The sequence below is a fragment of the Panthera pardus genome, unplaced genomic scaffold (genome assembly GCF_024362965.1).
Source record: "Panthera pardus isolate Hobbes unplaced genomic scaffold, ASM2436296v1 HiC_scaffold_10, whole genome shotgun sequence".
NCBI classification, from domain to species: domain Eukaryota; kingdom Metazoa; phylum Chordata; class Mammalia; order Carnivora; family Felidae; genus Panthera; species Panthera pardus.
In genome coordinates, this window is record NW_026526655.1 from 76891953 (window position 1) to 76908721 (window position 16769).

The 16769-nt window shown below is 33.8% G+C and overlaps 1 protein-coding gene across 4 annotated transcripts in view; it reads right to left on the bottom strand.

Moving 5' to 3' along the window:
- The window catches only part of GALNT13 (polypeptide N-acetylgalactosaminyltransferase 13), a 540913-nt gene that overhangs the window by 192654 nt on the left and 331490 nt on the right, over positions 1–16769 (bottom strand). For all 4 annotated transcript variants that reach the window (XM_019456666.2, XM_019456651.2, XM_019456658.2 and 1 more), the window contains exon 8: positions 10422–10539. In XM_019456666.2, coding sequence (XP_019312211.1) covers positions 10422–10539 — 118 coding nt within the window. The remainder of the gene's footprint in view (positions 1–10421; positions 10540–16769) is intronic.

The window sequence follows — 16769 nt, forward strand, 5'->3', positions numbered from 1 at the left end:
CAAATTTGCATGAAATAAATTTAAAAAAAGGCAGAGTTCTAAAAAATAATTAGATTTTTTGTCTAAAGTGATTTCTAACAAATTATCATAACTGATATTTTTACTTGTCAATATTTGAATTGTGTGGACCTTTCTAGGAAGTTCTTTACTTTCTTTAAATACTTTCAAGAACCTGGATACTATAATCCCCCAAAAGTCTACAAACTTCTTTGGCTCATTTACCATACTTTTCTGTTCAGTAAGAACCTTTGCCTTTCATTTTTCCATTATTTATTATGTCAGCTCCATTTCTTTTCCACTTCATTGCTTGTGCAATTTGGAAATAAATGGATTTCACATCATAAGACATTCCACTTGGTTATATCCTTCAGATAAATATACTGCTGTTTTCATTGTGATTTGGAAGAAAAAGAAAATTGGGGCATTTAAAGAAAATTCCATCCTGCTGATTAAAATGTTGGTTATTGACAAAATAGCTGATATTTTAAGGATAATGATAATAATAAAATTCATATTTCCATAGTATTGTAGAGCTTATTGAAAAGCTCAATAAATCTCATTTAATCCACACAATTTGCCCTGAAATTATTAGACTCTGATAAACATGGTATTTAAAAGTAACTGGGCTAACATGTAGTGAGAATCTAGACTAAAGTAGAGAGGTCTACAGTTGACTAGATACCATCTATTACATTTTCCCTTCATTTCTTTCTCCTTGGAGGATGTCTGCAGAGTGTGTGTGTGTGTGTGTTCATATTTTTACAGCTTTATTGAGTATAATTAACATATATTGAACTGTATATATTTAAACTACGTATGCAAAACCATCACAACAATAATGATAAATGAATATATCCATTACCCACCGAAGTTTTCATGTGCCCCCTCCTTCCACTTCTCCTCTCCCATCCCAATAGCCTATTCCTGGAAAACTTACCTGCTTTTTGTCACTTGCGGATTAGCTTGAATTTACTAAAATTTTATATGAATTGTCTCATACAGTATGGAATCTATTTGGTCTAGCTTGTTTGATTCAGTGTTATTTCAAAATTCAAAATTTTGTAGGGTGTATCAATAGTTCCTTTATTTTTCTCAGTAGTACTCCATGTATGGATAATCCATAGTTTATCCATTCACCTTTTGATGGACATTTGGATTGTTTTTGGCTTTTGGCTATTGTAAATAAAACTGCTATGAATATTAGTACACATCTCTTTGTATGAACTTATGTTTTCCTTTCCTTTGAGCAATAGCTAAGAGTCGCTTAAGAAAAAGTAAAAACAGGGTGCCTGGGTGGCTCAGTCTGTTGAATGTCTGATTTCGGCTCAGGTCATAATCTCATGGTTCAGCTCAGGTCATATTCTCGTGGTTGTTTGTGAGTTCAAGCCCCACATCGGGCCCTGTGCTGACAGCTCAGAGCCTGGAGCCTGCTTCGGATCCTGTGTCTCCCTCTCTCTCTCTCTCTGCCCCTCACCTGCTAATGCTTTGACTCTCTCTCTCTCAAAAATAAAAATAAAAGTAAAACATTTAAAAAGAAAAAAAAAGTAAAACTGTTTCCCAGTTATTGTACCATTTTACACTCCCAGCTCCATTGCGTGTATAGTCCTTCCAAATTCTCACCAACATGGTCCTTTTTAACTTTTGCAATTCTAATAGATGCATAGTGTTATTTCATTATGGCTTTAATTCCATTTGTCTAATAACATTAAGGATTTTCTCATGTGCTTACCTGTCATCTTTATGCCTGCCTTAGTGAAGTGTCTGTTCAAAGCTTTGAGCCATTTTCTAATTGGGTTTTTTTTTTTTTTTTTAATATTGAGTTTTAAGTGTCTTTTTTTTTTCTGATACAAGTCTATTATCAGGTATATTATTTGTTGACAGTTTCTTCCTATCGAGTGCCTTGTCCTTTCAATGTCTTGATGGTGGCTTTAAACAGCAAAAGTTTTCACCTTGATGAAGTCCAATGTATCAATTTGTACTTCTATGGGTTGTCTACTCAAAGGTAGAAAAGTTTTTCTCTTACACTTCCTTTAATAATTTTAGGTTTTATATTTTGAATTAATTTTTAAATAGTGTGAGGTATGGATTTAAGAAATTTTTGTCCACATGGATATCCAGTTGTTCCAGCAATATATATTGACAATACTCCCCTTTTTTTACTCATTTGTTTTTATTCTTGTAATGTCTGTCAAGTTTTGCGATTTGAGTTTGCAGTTAGTAATAGTTAGGAGTTAGTTAGGAGTTAGTTAGTAGTTTGAGTTAGGAGGTATTATATCCTCTTCAGTTTTCTGGAAGTTTGAGTAGAACTGTTTGTATTTCTGCCCAAAATGCTTGGTAGAATCTACCAGTGAGGTCATCTGACATAGAGTTTCTTTTGTAAAATTTTTTTTACACCACAAATTTCATTTCTTTCCTTGATACAGGGGTATTTGCTTGATTTATGTTTTCTTGTAAGCATTGATAGTTTGAGTCTTTTGTGGAAGTAGTCTATTTTATCGGAGCTGTCAAGTTTGTTGTCATAATACTGTTAATAATATTACTTTATAACACTTTAAATATTTGTAGAATCCATAATGAAGTTAGCTTGCTCATTCTTAATATTGGTATTTTGTGTCTTCTCTCTATTTTTCCTATTAAATTTGGCTAGAAATTTATCAGTTTTATTGATCTTCTCAAGGAAACAGCTTTTTATTTCATTGCTTTCATCTAAACTTTTCCTCTTTTATATTTCGTAATTTTGGCTTCAATCTTTATTATTTCCTTTTTTCTTAGATATTTTGGGTTTACTCTCATTTTCCCCCCTATTTTATGAATGTGGAATCTGAACTCATTAATTTTAGATCTTATTTTCTTGTTTCTAATATAGATGTTTAATGCTATGAATTCCCTCTAAGTATTGCTTTAGTATGCTGTGTTTTCATTTTCATTCAGTTAAAAAATGATTAATTTCATTTTTGACTCCTTTTTTGATCCACAGGCTATTTAGAAGTGTATTGTACCAAAAAACAAATAATCCGATGAAGAAATGGGGAAAAGACATGAACAGAAACTTTTCCAAAGAAGACATCCAAATGGCTAACAGACACATGAAAACATGCTCAACATCACTCATCATCAGGGAAATACAAATCAAAACCACAATGAGATATCACCTTACACTATCAGAATGGCTAAAATTAACAACGCAGGCAACAACCAATGTTGGCGAGGATGTGGAGAAAGGGGAACACTTTTGAGCTGATGGTAGGAATACAAACTGGTGTTGCCACTTTGGAAAACAGTATGGAGGTTCCTCAAAAAATTAAAAATAGAACTACCCTACGATCCAGCAATTACACTACTAGGTATTTATCCAAATGATACAGGAGTATGGATTCAAAGGGGCATATGCACTCCAATGTTCATAGCAGCCACTATTGACTATAACAAAAGTATGGAAAGAGTCCAAAATGTCCATCAACTGATGAATGGGTAAAGAAGATATGACATATATTTATATACAATGGAATAATACTCGGTGATCAAAAGGAATGAAATCTTGCCATTTGCAACAATGTGAATGGAGCTAGAATGTATTATGCTAAGTGAAATAAGTCAGTCAGAGAAAGACAAATATCATATAATTTCACTCATATATGGAATTTAAGATACAAAACAGATGAACATAAGGGAAGGAAGCAAAAATAATATAAAAACAGGAATGGAAACCATAAGAGGCTCTTAAATACAGAGAAGCAACTGAGGATTGCTGGCAGGGTGTTGGGTTGAGTGAGGGGCTTAAGGGGTCAGGGGCATTAAGGAGGACACTTGTTGGGATCAGCACTGGGTGTTATATGTAAGTGATGAATCACTAAATTCTATTCCTGAAATGATTATTACACTACGTGTTAACTAACTTGGATTTAAATGCTAAATAAATAAATAAATAAATAAATAAATAAAATATAAGGAACTGATACAATTCAACACCCAAAAATCAAATTATCCACTTAAAAACGGGCAGAAGACATGAACAGACCTTTCTCTAAAGAAGACATCCAGATGGCCAACACATACATGTCAGGATGCTCAACATTACTGATCATCAAGAAAATGTAAAGCGAAACTACGATGAGGTGTCACCTCACACCTGTCAGAATGGTTAAAATCAAAAACACATGAAACAACAAGTGTTGTTGGAGGATGTGCCATTGTTGCTAGGAATGTAAAGTGGTACAGCCACTGTAAATGCTCCTCAAAAAAATAAATTCAGCAATCACACTACTGGGTATTTACCCCCAAAATACAAAACACTAATTCAAAGGGATACACACACCCCTATGTTTACAGCAGCATTGTTTACAATAGTCAAATTATGGAAGCAACCCAAGTGTCTATTGGCAGATAAATAGATAAAGACCACATTATATATATATATACATATATATATATATGTATATATATATATGAAATATAATATTCATAATTTCATTATATATCATGAAATATATAATATTTCATATACATACATATATATAATATATACATTCTATATATATATAATATATATATTATATATATATATGAATATTATTCAGGCAAAAAAAAGAAAGAAAGAAATCTTGCCATTTGCAACAACAGAGATGGAGCCACAGAGGATTATGCGAAGCGAAGTAAATTAGCTGGAGAAAGACAAACACCATATGATTTCACTCATATGTGGAATTTAAGAAATAAATAATCAAAGGAAAAAAGAGAGAGGAAGGGAGAGACGGAGGGAGGGAGGGGGGGAGAGAGAGAGAGAGAAGGGAAGAGAAACAGACTCAATTGTAGGGAACTAACGGATGGTTACCAGAGGGGAGGTGGGTTGGGAGGTGGGTGAAATAGGTGATGGGGATTAAGGAGGGCACCTGTGGTGATGAGCACTGGGTGATGTATGGAAGTGTTGGATCACTGAATTGTATACCTGAAAAAGTGTATGTTAACTATACTGGAAATAAAATTTTAACCCTTAGTAAAAAATTTAAAAAAGACGTGTATGATACAGTTTCCCAATATTTATCTTTCCCCATGCCCCATGAATCACTCTGGCTGGAGAGTACAGGCACTATTGCTGGTCCTGAGTCAGCACTGGGCAGTGAGGTCTAATCTTACTGACGGTTCTTTCCTCAAACTTAGTTGTTTTCTCACACATAGGCACTATCAGTGCTCAATGTGTCCTAAGTTCTGTCTGTGCAGCTCTCCTTCCAATATTCTGTCCACCAAATTCTATCCTGCCCAGGTCTCCTCCAGAACTCAGCTTTATCTTCTCAACTCAGGAGTACAGTGGCATCTGCTGAGGTCCTCCTTCTGGCGCTGACTTCTAGGCACTTTTTCAAGGCAGTAAGCTGGGGCAAACATAAGGGCTCTCCTTTTTTGGTTCCCATCTCTGAGACCATTGTCCTACGTGATTCGCTGTCCCATGTCATGAAAGTCTTATTTCACACATTTTGTCCATTTTTGATTGATTTAGATGTGTGTTTAAATCTTACATATTATACCAAGTCTAAATAACATTTTTTCAACTGAAATTTTTATTTAAACTGCTTTATGAGCATGGGGAAATAAAGTCTAGGTTCTTAATGCCTGTAGTTATCTCAAAGGATGCTATAGCAGTGTAAAAAAAACAAAAACAAAAACAAAAAAAAAGTTTTGTTTTTTTTTTTTTTTTTTCTTTTCTAAATGTGATCGCTTTTCTGGCCAGAGGAGTTTTAGAAGCACACCTCGACTACCGCTTAGAGCAACAGCACTTTATGTAAGTATTGCATATTCTTGTTTTAAAGGGATTTTCATGTATACTCTCTCATTTGATTATTTGTATTCAAGGCCAGATAATTAAGGTCAAGGTTGTCACGAAGTGATGCTCAGGAGTGTCATGACTTGGTCATGACAGCTGCCACTGATGACACACTTTATGTGGGGTAAGTAGGGTACTTAGCACTGTATATACAATCTCATTTAATCTTCCCCAAACACATATCAGGAAAGTGCCACAATCTTCCTTTGCCCAGATATAAACAAGCTAAAGCTTAGAGGACAAGCTACCTTGTCCAAATTTATATAACTGTTAAGTGCTCCAGCCAGCTCTTGAACTCAGGCTGTCTGACTCCCAGATGATTCTTGTAACCCTAGTCTACCTTTCATGGAAGTGGGATGCTCCTCTGGTCACCTTCTTACTCTCTTTTTCCATAACCCCAATTGGTTCCACAATGGTAGATTAGCTGATTTTAAAATGAACAAAATACTGTGCACTCTTGGAAATACCGATCCTGTGCTATTGCTCATAAAAGGCAAGGACTTTTGGTTATAATGCTTCTTGGGTGGTACTTATGTTGACATCAGGGATATCATTTAAAGACAGATGATTCTTTTGGTGGTAAATTCATACCATACTGGGTCCATTTTGCCACCAGTTATTTTTAAGTATATTCATTTCTGAGTTCTTCCTATCTAAAATTTCAACCCCTACCCATCTCCAATGTTTACCATTTCATATTCCTCTTCCTTTCCTTATTTTTTTCTCTTTAACACTTATCACTAATACATTAATATATTTCATTTCTTTTGTGTATTATTTGTCTCCACTAAAATTAAGTGCCATAAGGACATACAGTTTTCTCTGTTTTGTTTACAACTGTATCCTGTATAACTAATGAATAGGAACTCAATAAATATAGGTTGAATAAATTAACATGTATGTTTAGACAATATTCTCAGAATTTATGATATTTCAATGACTGTTACATAATGGAGTGGAGGGCAGTATATGAGACTAAATTTTTAGAAGAATTAGGAGCTACCTGTACATATTTGCCCATCCATATTTGGATGTCATCTACCATAAGAGGCTAAAGCCTGTAGGAGGAAGATAAGATTACTAGATGACACAACCATTTCAGAACTGTGGAGGAAGATCACATTTACCTGTTAGCTTCTCCTAATACTATCAGCTGTTAGGACTGTCAGATTAGGAAGACATACATCTTAATGGGAAGGTAGTACTATGCTAGTAGCATAGCCACTGGTCTCATAATGGTGGAGTTCAATTCTCAACGACTCTACTTACAAGGTTTGTAAGTATTAGAAGTCACTGTTTTTTTTTTTTTATGCCAAAGATGTTTATCTTGAAACTTCAAGGAATTCGTTAACCCTTTAAAACTGTATTTAGCCCTATTTTGTGTGAGGGAATGGATGTATCTTTCTTGGGAAATCTAGAGTTTTCATCAAATTTTCAATATTTCCCAGTACTTTTAATACTCTGGGCATCAAATATCAAGCTATATTGTTATAAGTAAATCCACACAAATATATTCCTTTGGGTTGGCTTGGAATCCTTAAGGCCAGCCAAAATCCTAATATTTTGCAAGTGCTTAATATTTCTATGTTTTTTCCTTGCCCTACCTACATAGACTAGAGCTACAAAACAACACGAGCTTCACTATTATTATAATCACCTTTTCACAATGAAGGTTAAATGATTTGCCTATACTAACATTTCAGAGACCAGAAAACCTCAAACATACATTTATAAAAGAAATGATCCACATTTTATTGTCAATAATACTTATGTATCTCTCAAAGAAATGATTCTGTGAAAGTAAAAGCATCATGCCTTATTCACGTTTGTAGCCTCAGTATCTGAAAAATGAACATACAACATGTTTAATATATGTCAGTTGCATAATGATTGACCTGGATATTACCTTCAGGCCAACTGAGTTTAAGTGCTCAACACATTATCATTTCATTAAGTCACACACCTTTTCATAAAATTAATCTAAAGAGAGAGTCTCATTCTTTTGCTTATATACTGTCTAGTATTTTCTCTTACCCAATATCTTCCTCAGCTAGAGTACTAATTCTTAAGTGTACATTTACATTCATGTCATAGAAAGAAAAGTAAAACATGAATGAAGAGTCTAATAGAAAGCAAAATATATGTTTTGTTTCTATTGAAAGGATATGGAAACTAAAGACAGTGATGTGTTTTAAAATATTCAAAAAACAGTCACTTATTACCAGAGTCCTCCCATATCCATGGGGGATATGTTCTAAGACCCCCAGTGGATTCCTGAAACCAAGGATGCCACTGAACCATATATGTATATATACTATGTTTTCCTTCTATACATACATGCCTATGATAGTTTAATTTAAAAATTAGGCATAGTAAGGGATTAACTCTAATCACTAATAATGATATAGAACAATTATAACAATATACTCTAATAAAAGTTACATGAATGTGGTCTCTCCCTCTCTCTCTCTGGTAATACTGTATTGTATTCATCCTTCTTCTTGGGATGATGTGAGATGGTAAATGCCTATGTGATGAGATGAAGTGACGTGAATGATATAGGCATTGTGACATATCATTAAGCTACTACTGACCTTCTGACAATATGTCAGAAGGAAGATCATCTGTTTCTTTACTATAGTTGACCACAGGTAACTGAAACCATGGAGAGCAAAACCACAGATATGGGGGAGTTACTGTACTCTATTTCTTAGTAATCTCAACCAACCAATCACAACCAACTTCCTGTGTCATTTTCTAGGAATCTAATCATTCTTAAGGCCACCAGTTGCATTCACTCTGTCCTCCTAGCATCTGCTTTGCCTACCATATTCTCAAATCCCTCTTTTTGGAACTTTTATATTTCTGTTGTATTTCCTGATCATGTTCTCCTGGTTTCTCATAATACTCCACCAAGTTCCTCCCTAATGCATCTTTCAATTAGTTAGATGAAGAGTATCCATCCAGTAGGTGAACTATGTGATGAAAGTAAGGGGAGTTCCTTGGCAGAGAATCAAGCTTAATGAGTGAGGAGAAAAGATGTGAATAAGAATCTTAGGGGAAAAGGTTGGCAGTAGGATGACAGATAATAGCAATATTGGTATCCTGATTTTTTTTCCTTATGTGATCCCAGCACAACATCTAAGGAACATTGGTTAATGAATGAATAAATACTCTCATCACTACATCTCAGGGTAAGAACAAAACTTTTTTTCAGTTTTTACATACCCACGCTCCCTTTTTCCTTCCTTCCTTCCTTTCCTTTCCTTCTTTCCTTTCTTCCTTCCTTCCTTCCTTTTCTTTATTTTGTTCTTCTTTTATTAACTACCATCTCTTATTTACTCCACTTTGAGAACTACACCAGGTAAAAAGCTTGGGTCCCCAAATGTCCCTAAAGGTTGTGTATCATGTGCCTGATGTCAAGAATATATTCCTGAGTATGGTATGAAATCTTGTAGAGCAAATTCTAATCTGACTATAAGTATATAAGCAAATATGGAAACAAGAACAATCCATTAACTAATGGTATTCTCAGACATTTGGCTATAAGAAAGGTTTATAGGCAAAAAATATATAACAAGGCCATTTCTGTGCTCCTAAAATGATCCAGATTATCTGAGATTCACTAAATTCCATATTATATAAATTCAAAGTAATTCTTATTTTCAGATATTGACCTTTCTTACAGAACATCAAATATAGTTCTATTTTATTAGTGAAAAACAAACTTTACTTTCTAAATGAGAAATTAAGTCATAACTCTTGAACTTCATAGATAAATATATCTAAATACTAATAATTTCATTACACAATTTTAGCAAAATCAATACAATGTTTTGAATATTTCATGTTAAATTCTATTAAAGGAAAAAAAAACAGTGTTACTTATTTCATTTAAAAATAATAATATATGTGGTTTGAAGAAATCACAGTATCCCAGCATTTATCATTTGTTAGCATGAAGGCACATTTATGTGCCCGTTTTAAATTTCTGAATATAATGAAATTTAAAATTATTCATACGCTTCCCAATATCATACATACAAAGGATTAGCTCTTAATTTTCATCTATTTGGAAGTCATTTAATAAGTAATTTTGCATTATTCAAACTGATTCATCAAATAATAATGTCTATAAATGTGAAATCCAACATGCTACTTGCAGAATTATCCAGAGTTCCTTTGACCACAGGTTATTCTTAAAGGTATTTGAGAATAGCCACAGGTACCATTTGTAAATTCAGGTAACATAAACACTTCCAAGCTTCAGTTCAAAAACACAATCTGATTTTATAGGGTAATGCTTTATTTAAAAAATAAAGCCCTTCTTTATTCAAAACCTGAAAGCCCTGAAGTCTTTATACTATGAATAAAAGAATTATTTTCTAAAACTTTAAAAGTAGCTGCAATTTCCCATTTAACAATAAATACTGCATGCAAAAAGACTAGCAGAGCTTCAAAATAAGTATTAAAATGACCAACTGATCAGTAATTTGCATCACTTCACAAAAAAAAAGATTTGACAGTAAATTACTGGGTCTATATGTGCATGCTACAGCATAGTGTGTTCAGAGTAAAAAAAAAAAATAAAGTAAAATGCAATTACCCTAAAAGACATTTCAAGATTCTCTCCACCCCAGATATCCATTCCTGCATCGTAAGTTCCTATCTCTTCAAAGTAGTTTCTGTCAATAGAAAATAGGCCACCAGCCATAGTAGGGGTCCTAGTTGAAAAAAAACAAAAAGAAAAGAATATCTTTTGAAAACAATGTGTGGAGTTTAATGAGACTGTAGCAAATAGTTCTGAGACATTTTAAATTAAAAAAACAAAAACAAAAACAAAAAAACTAGTACTCAAAAATCTCAAACTGGAAACATAAAACCAAAGTGTAAGAGGTTTTAAAATTATTAAGTAGCATTTTAGTTCACATTTTCTGTAAAACTAAATTTAGGTTAGTCTATGTTTTTCTTATATGTGATCAAATAATGGAAGGAACACTGGCCACTTAAGAGGCGGGTATGTAAATTCCTTCTGAAAAGCATAGTGAAAAGAAGTTAGGGCTCTTAGCCCTACCCTTAAAGAGAGTAACTGGTCATAAAACTACAAGTTGTGATCTTTTGTTGCCTAATTATAAATCATTTTAATATGAATACTAGAAACCTGTGGAAATGGTTTCTCTATGAAAAGATCTATAGCCTATTTCATATGAAAAATATCAAACGCTATAAAATGTTTATAGGCAATTAAGTATCTAATGGTAGTTACATATTTTTTAATGCAAGAGCTTTACATCTAATTGTTTATTCTTCTTTTTACCCAATTAAAATGATAGAGTTAATCAGATGACCCTAGATAAACATAAATCACATTTGTTATTTAGAGGCTTAGAAGAATATTTGGCACAGATTTTAAAACTTTTTCCTAGGAATAAATGCCTTTTGATTCTCACACTTGAAATTTCTCTACTGAAACTAAGGAGTCAGATGTTCAGTTTTTAAAGGATTAATTAATTATTAATTTTAAAAGATGAATTAAAGTCAATGGCTAATACTACACAAGTCTTCCTATATAACCAAACTAAAAAGAAAACTAAAAAAGAAAATTCTAGTTTTTCACAAATGGACCTATCTACGCTGATGATGATTATTTTTTAATGTTAATTGTAGAAAAGTAGTTTTAAACCTTCATAGTACATTAGAGGCACTGGAAGCACTTTTAAAAAACACGTTTCCATGCTTGGGTATCACTCACACTCCACAGATTCAGATTTAATTGGCCTGGGGTGGGGCCAGACCTTTGATAGTGTGTAAAGTCCGGTGCTGATTCTAATGTGCTGGCAAAAAGGAGAAACACTGGTCTAGGGGGTTTGGACATTCGAGTAGATGGAGATTGTTAAAAAACAAAACAAAACAAAACAAAATAAAACAAAACAAAACAAAAAAACAAGTGTTTTCCTTTTCTGGAGATTATATCCTCTTCTGTCACAGGATATGCTCGTGTCCTCTAATTGAACAGTATAGTTCATTGAAAAACCACCAAATAATACTGTACTTGGATATCTACCATATTGCAAAATTCTCTATTTCTCCCAGTGCTCTCACTGTTTTATACTCAAGCAATTAACTGTCCATCAGCTGGACTAGCACAGCATCCCTAGTCTCAGAACTATTTTATTACTTCTGGTCTTGCTGTGTTCCTATCATGAACAGAATCACTGACCTTCTGAGATATAATGAGAAACACTAACAGAGCTAAACAGATGGTAATTATGGAGTAGCCATGACCCTCACCTGATTGGGGTTTTGGAACTCTATGGCAATTACTATATAAGGTGTAATAGTGCTACATAGTCTATTTAATGAAAAAAGGAACAAAACTCGTTGCAATTATCTTATCATAATGCAACCAAGTGCTTAAGAATGTTAAGTGATGCATTTTTAATGATCAGTTCAGAATGCTTACCCACTTATCTATTTACTAATAAAGTACTAATGCATTTAGCTTAAATACATGCATTGAATTTCATCTTACAGTTGGTCATAGTTCCTATAAATATATGAGAAATGTACAATAAATGACTAAAATAATTTCTATATTTAACCATAAGAATGACTCAAATTTCACTTATGCTTAAAAAGTAACAAAAATAAAAACATAAAATCACAATTACTAAAAAAAAATCCTGTATTTTCTGAAGACAGATGCTCCTAGAAAGATTTTTTTTTTTGTATTTGCAATGTCAGCTCTCTCAAGTAATCTAGAGACTGTGCCTTATATAATATCTATGATGTTATGCAACATGTTCTGTTCTAAGTTAATCGCTCTGTATTGTCCCTAATGAACTATTTACATATGCCTGTGTGGACTTTAAATGTTTAGGGTGTCTACAAAATTAAAAATCTATATATCATCTATCCTTATTAATCAATTCAATCCATTTTGGGTGGAAAAAATAATCGGCCCAATGGCTGTGAATATTACCTACACAGTCAGTAGGTGAAGATGATTTGAGTTAGTAGGAGTAAAGCACTTAGCACAGTTCCCAGCACATAACAAATCATTGGTAAGGTTAAGTGGTATATCTTTGTCATCATCATTGCTGTTATCGATAATCGTTCAAAGGTCTTGAGTGTCCTTCACTTACGACGTCCCATACACACCCTCATTTTGGATTTCAAAATCATTTGAGTCTACTTCAGACCCAAGATGTTGAACTCTGAAATCTGCCTTGCTAAACACAGCTTTCTATTTTTAACCCCCCTATTTCAAGCGTGTGACAGTCACTTTTTATCCTATAATGCTGCTTAGGGTTCCTCTGCTACTCCATCGCCTCACGTAATGACCCGCTTCAGGAATTGTTCCCTTCTCCCCCTCTCAATCTCTCTCCAGGATTTTGCCATGTCAGTGAAAAAATAGCTTAGCCTCCTAAATTCTCTATCCTTCTCTTATCTGACCCAATTCTCTTTTTGTAAATATCAGTGTCTGGATAAATCTATCCTTGTATTATTCACTTCTGCATCTAGGAACCAGAGACTCACTGAAAGAGTAATAAGATGAGGTCAACTAGTTATACCACAAGTCCAACTTATTGACTCTCTGCTTAGTCTACAACACCTAACAATCCTGTCATCTGTGTTAATCTGTTCACTTGTCTCATTTTTTTAACTGACTCTTATCTAAGTCTCAGACTCTCCTCAAAACACTGATGATTAAGGCAATGCATAAATAAAAAAATTCTTCAGTCATGAAATCTACACTCCCCCAATCTCTATCTCAGTATGTGTATATATCTCCTCATGGCTTTTCTTTCCTCCTGCCTCAGAGGAAATATCTCCTCCTTTCCTCACTGTGAGCTAACGTTTACTCTTTTGCCCTCAGCTGGCTCTTTTCTGACTACACTTTCAGCCACTTGTTCATTAACTATTACATTTATGTTCTATGACTTTGATTTCTAGATCGTCCCCTTGAGCTTACAATACTTTTCAATCAAGTTCTATACTAAACCAAAATAGCCCTTCACTCCATCCTGCTACTCACTGAAATGAGGGAACATATATTATCTATTCCGTTTACTGGTAACCTTATTGAAAGGATGCTTTCTACATACTCCCTCAATTCCTCTTGACCTTCTAACTAGAATCTGGATTCTGTTCCCACCTCTACAGTAACCTCTTTCTAAAAGGGTCCTGCTGATTCTGAACTTGAATAGGCTTTCCTTAAAATGTCTTCCTTCGGAAGCATTTGGACATAATTCAGCAACCTCCCTGAATGAAATGCTTTTCATCTCTGACTCCAACAGCATTCTTCCAGAGAGGTTTTTCCTATTTATTTTATGAATCTTATTGATTTCCCTTCCTCTTCCTTTTCCTTGCTGGCTGTCTCCAGTTCTTAGTTGCATATCTATGACATGAGTGAAATATACAATCATAATAATGTTTTGTAGATGTGTGCACTTAATAATTGTCTTCTTTTGTCCCAATATGTAGTCTCCCTAAGAGTCTCTCAATGGAACTTTCCTCTTCCTATATTCCTTACCTGCATAAGTTCATTTGTTTTATGCCTCTTATTGTCATCTTTGTGAGGCAGAGTCCTAATCTGTGTTTCCTTTTCTCATTTCTTCTTTCTGCATTGTGGTTTTCTAATTCCTTTCTCGATGTTTTCTAAAAAAAACCCTTTGACTCTGCTCAGGGTATATAAAATAGCACTGAGAATATGCTACCTGTTCCATATCTGCTTCTCCTTCATTGTCTTCTATTTCCTTCCAGAATTTCAATACCGAGTGATAAGACCCCTTTTAGCAACTTTCTTTTCTGTGCCTCATTTAATCATTTCCCAAATACTTCTTTCCACCCCCCACCCCCGAAGTATTTTTGACTCTAATCTCTGTTCTCTGCTATCATGGTCACTGTCCAAGTTTAGTCCTCTCATGTCTCTTTTGTTATCTTCTTGCTTCTAGAGTCTGTTGCTTCCAAAATTTATTCTACAAACCATAGCCAGATTAATTTCTCTAAATCAAAATGCCTCTCAAAGTGTCAACCAGATATTTAAATACCTATTTTAAGAAATAAATCCCAGCTCCTATTCTGGCATCAGTGATGTGGTGCCGTCCAAAGGATATCTCCATTCCTTTTAACTATTTCCCTGTATTCCAAGTGTTAAGCAGTTAATAATAAATGCTTCATACTTTCCCACCCTGGTTCGTGTGTCCACATCCATTTGCCACTTAAAAAGGATTTTCCTTTTTAAACTCCTCTTGTATGTTCAAATGTGCTCTATTCTTATGCTGAAGGCTATTATTTCATGCAGCCTGCCCTCAGTACAGCCCTCCTTCTCCAGTCTGGAAATAATCTCCCACTTCTGCCTCCTTTGATAGCCCTGTCTTTCTCAAGGCATTGTGTCACTTCTTTTTGAGTATTATATTTACTTCTGTATACATTTTATCACCTCTATACATATAGCTAATATATTGGTTTAATATTATTGGACTATTAATAGATATTTGTTAAATAAGTGAAATAAACAAATAAGCATGTATCCCCATGACCATAATACAATCTATTTGTAAATTAAAATCATGTGCAATTTTATCTTTGAAATTAAAAAAAAAATTATTCATTCTTCACATCAGCTAAACTGATGAGTAACAAAGATACCTTTGCAAATTCCAGGATTGTAACATCTAGTAAAAGTTTTGGGATTTGAGTTTGGTAGTATTTTAGAATTAAAGATGCAAAGTTTTGCAACAATGTAGAATATAGGAAAGGACTCCAAAAAGTAAGCATTTGACATGGAAAAATACAGAAGTATTTCACCAGAAGTTGGTAAATTTAAAGAAATTATGACAATACATTTGATCATTCAGTAATATTAAACTGTGATGCCTGCATTTCCACCAATAAGATGATATATCCGGTATTCCACACTAGGATAACTATGTGTGTGAGAAGCAGGTAAACCACGGGAGACTCGAGAGGGGACTGAGTTTAGTTTTTAGGAGCTTGGATTATGTATCTAGACTGATTAAGCTCAAAACTCAACCCCACAGTGTGATCTTCGGTAAACTACTTAAACTCTGGGCTCCAATTAATCATTTATAAAATGAGGATGTATGTAACAATGCACGTTACACTCTTAGAATAGTACCAGTACAAAACAAGAACTACATAAATATTAATTTTAATAAGGAAGAGAAAACATCTGTGTTTGGCAAGATTATAATCAGCTCTTTAAGAATTATTTTCCAAGTCTAATTCATTTTTAATAGAATTGTAGTATTTTAGAGCTTTAAAATCCCTACAGATTTGGTCAACCAAATTTAGTTGCAATGTGTTTTAATGACTTGTTTGAGAGTCCCCAGTTAGGTAGTGGTCCAGTTAAGGAAATAATGTTCCTTTCCTTTCCTCTCTCCTTCTCCCTACATATCTCTCTTGCTCTTTACCAATTAGTAATCACTCAGTTTATCAATATACATCATAGAATTTGGCATAGATAATTAGAAATACACTTTTCCTGATTTCAGCTCCAAAATTATGTACAATGTTGTCCTGTGAATTTTAGCACTGCTGTTCAAAGCAATTTCTTTCAAAGTTATTGAAACATCATTTCTTCTCACTAGTTTTTCCCTTTAACATATTAGGATTCTATTAATCTCGCTTGGCAAATAAATAACGTCTCTGGGGGAAAAGTCTAAAGATTTGGGAGACTATAGCTCAGCATCAGGCTGTTATTCACAATGATCAAATAACACAATATCTAGACTGTAAGTGTGTACCTCTGTGTTAATAACATTTCTCATATACTATATGCCACAATAAAGAGAAATGATAAACACACATATTTTATTATTTACAGAAATGCGAAGCATAAATAGCTGAAATATTCACATAATCTCAATTTTTTTAATCATAAAATATAATTTGGTTAACCATTTTGCAGGTTTAGAAACTGAGTTTC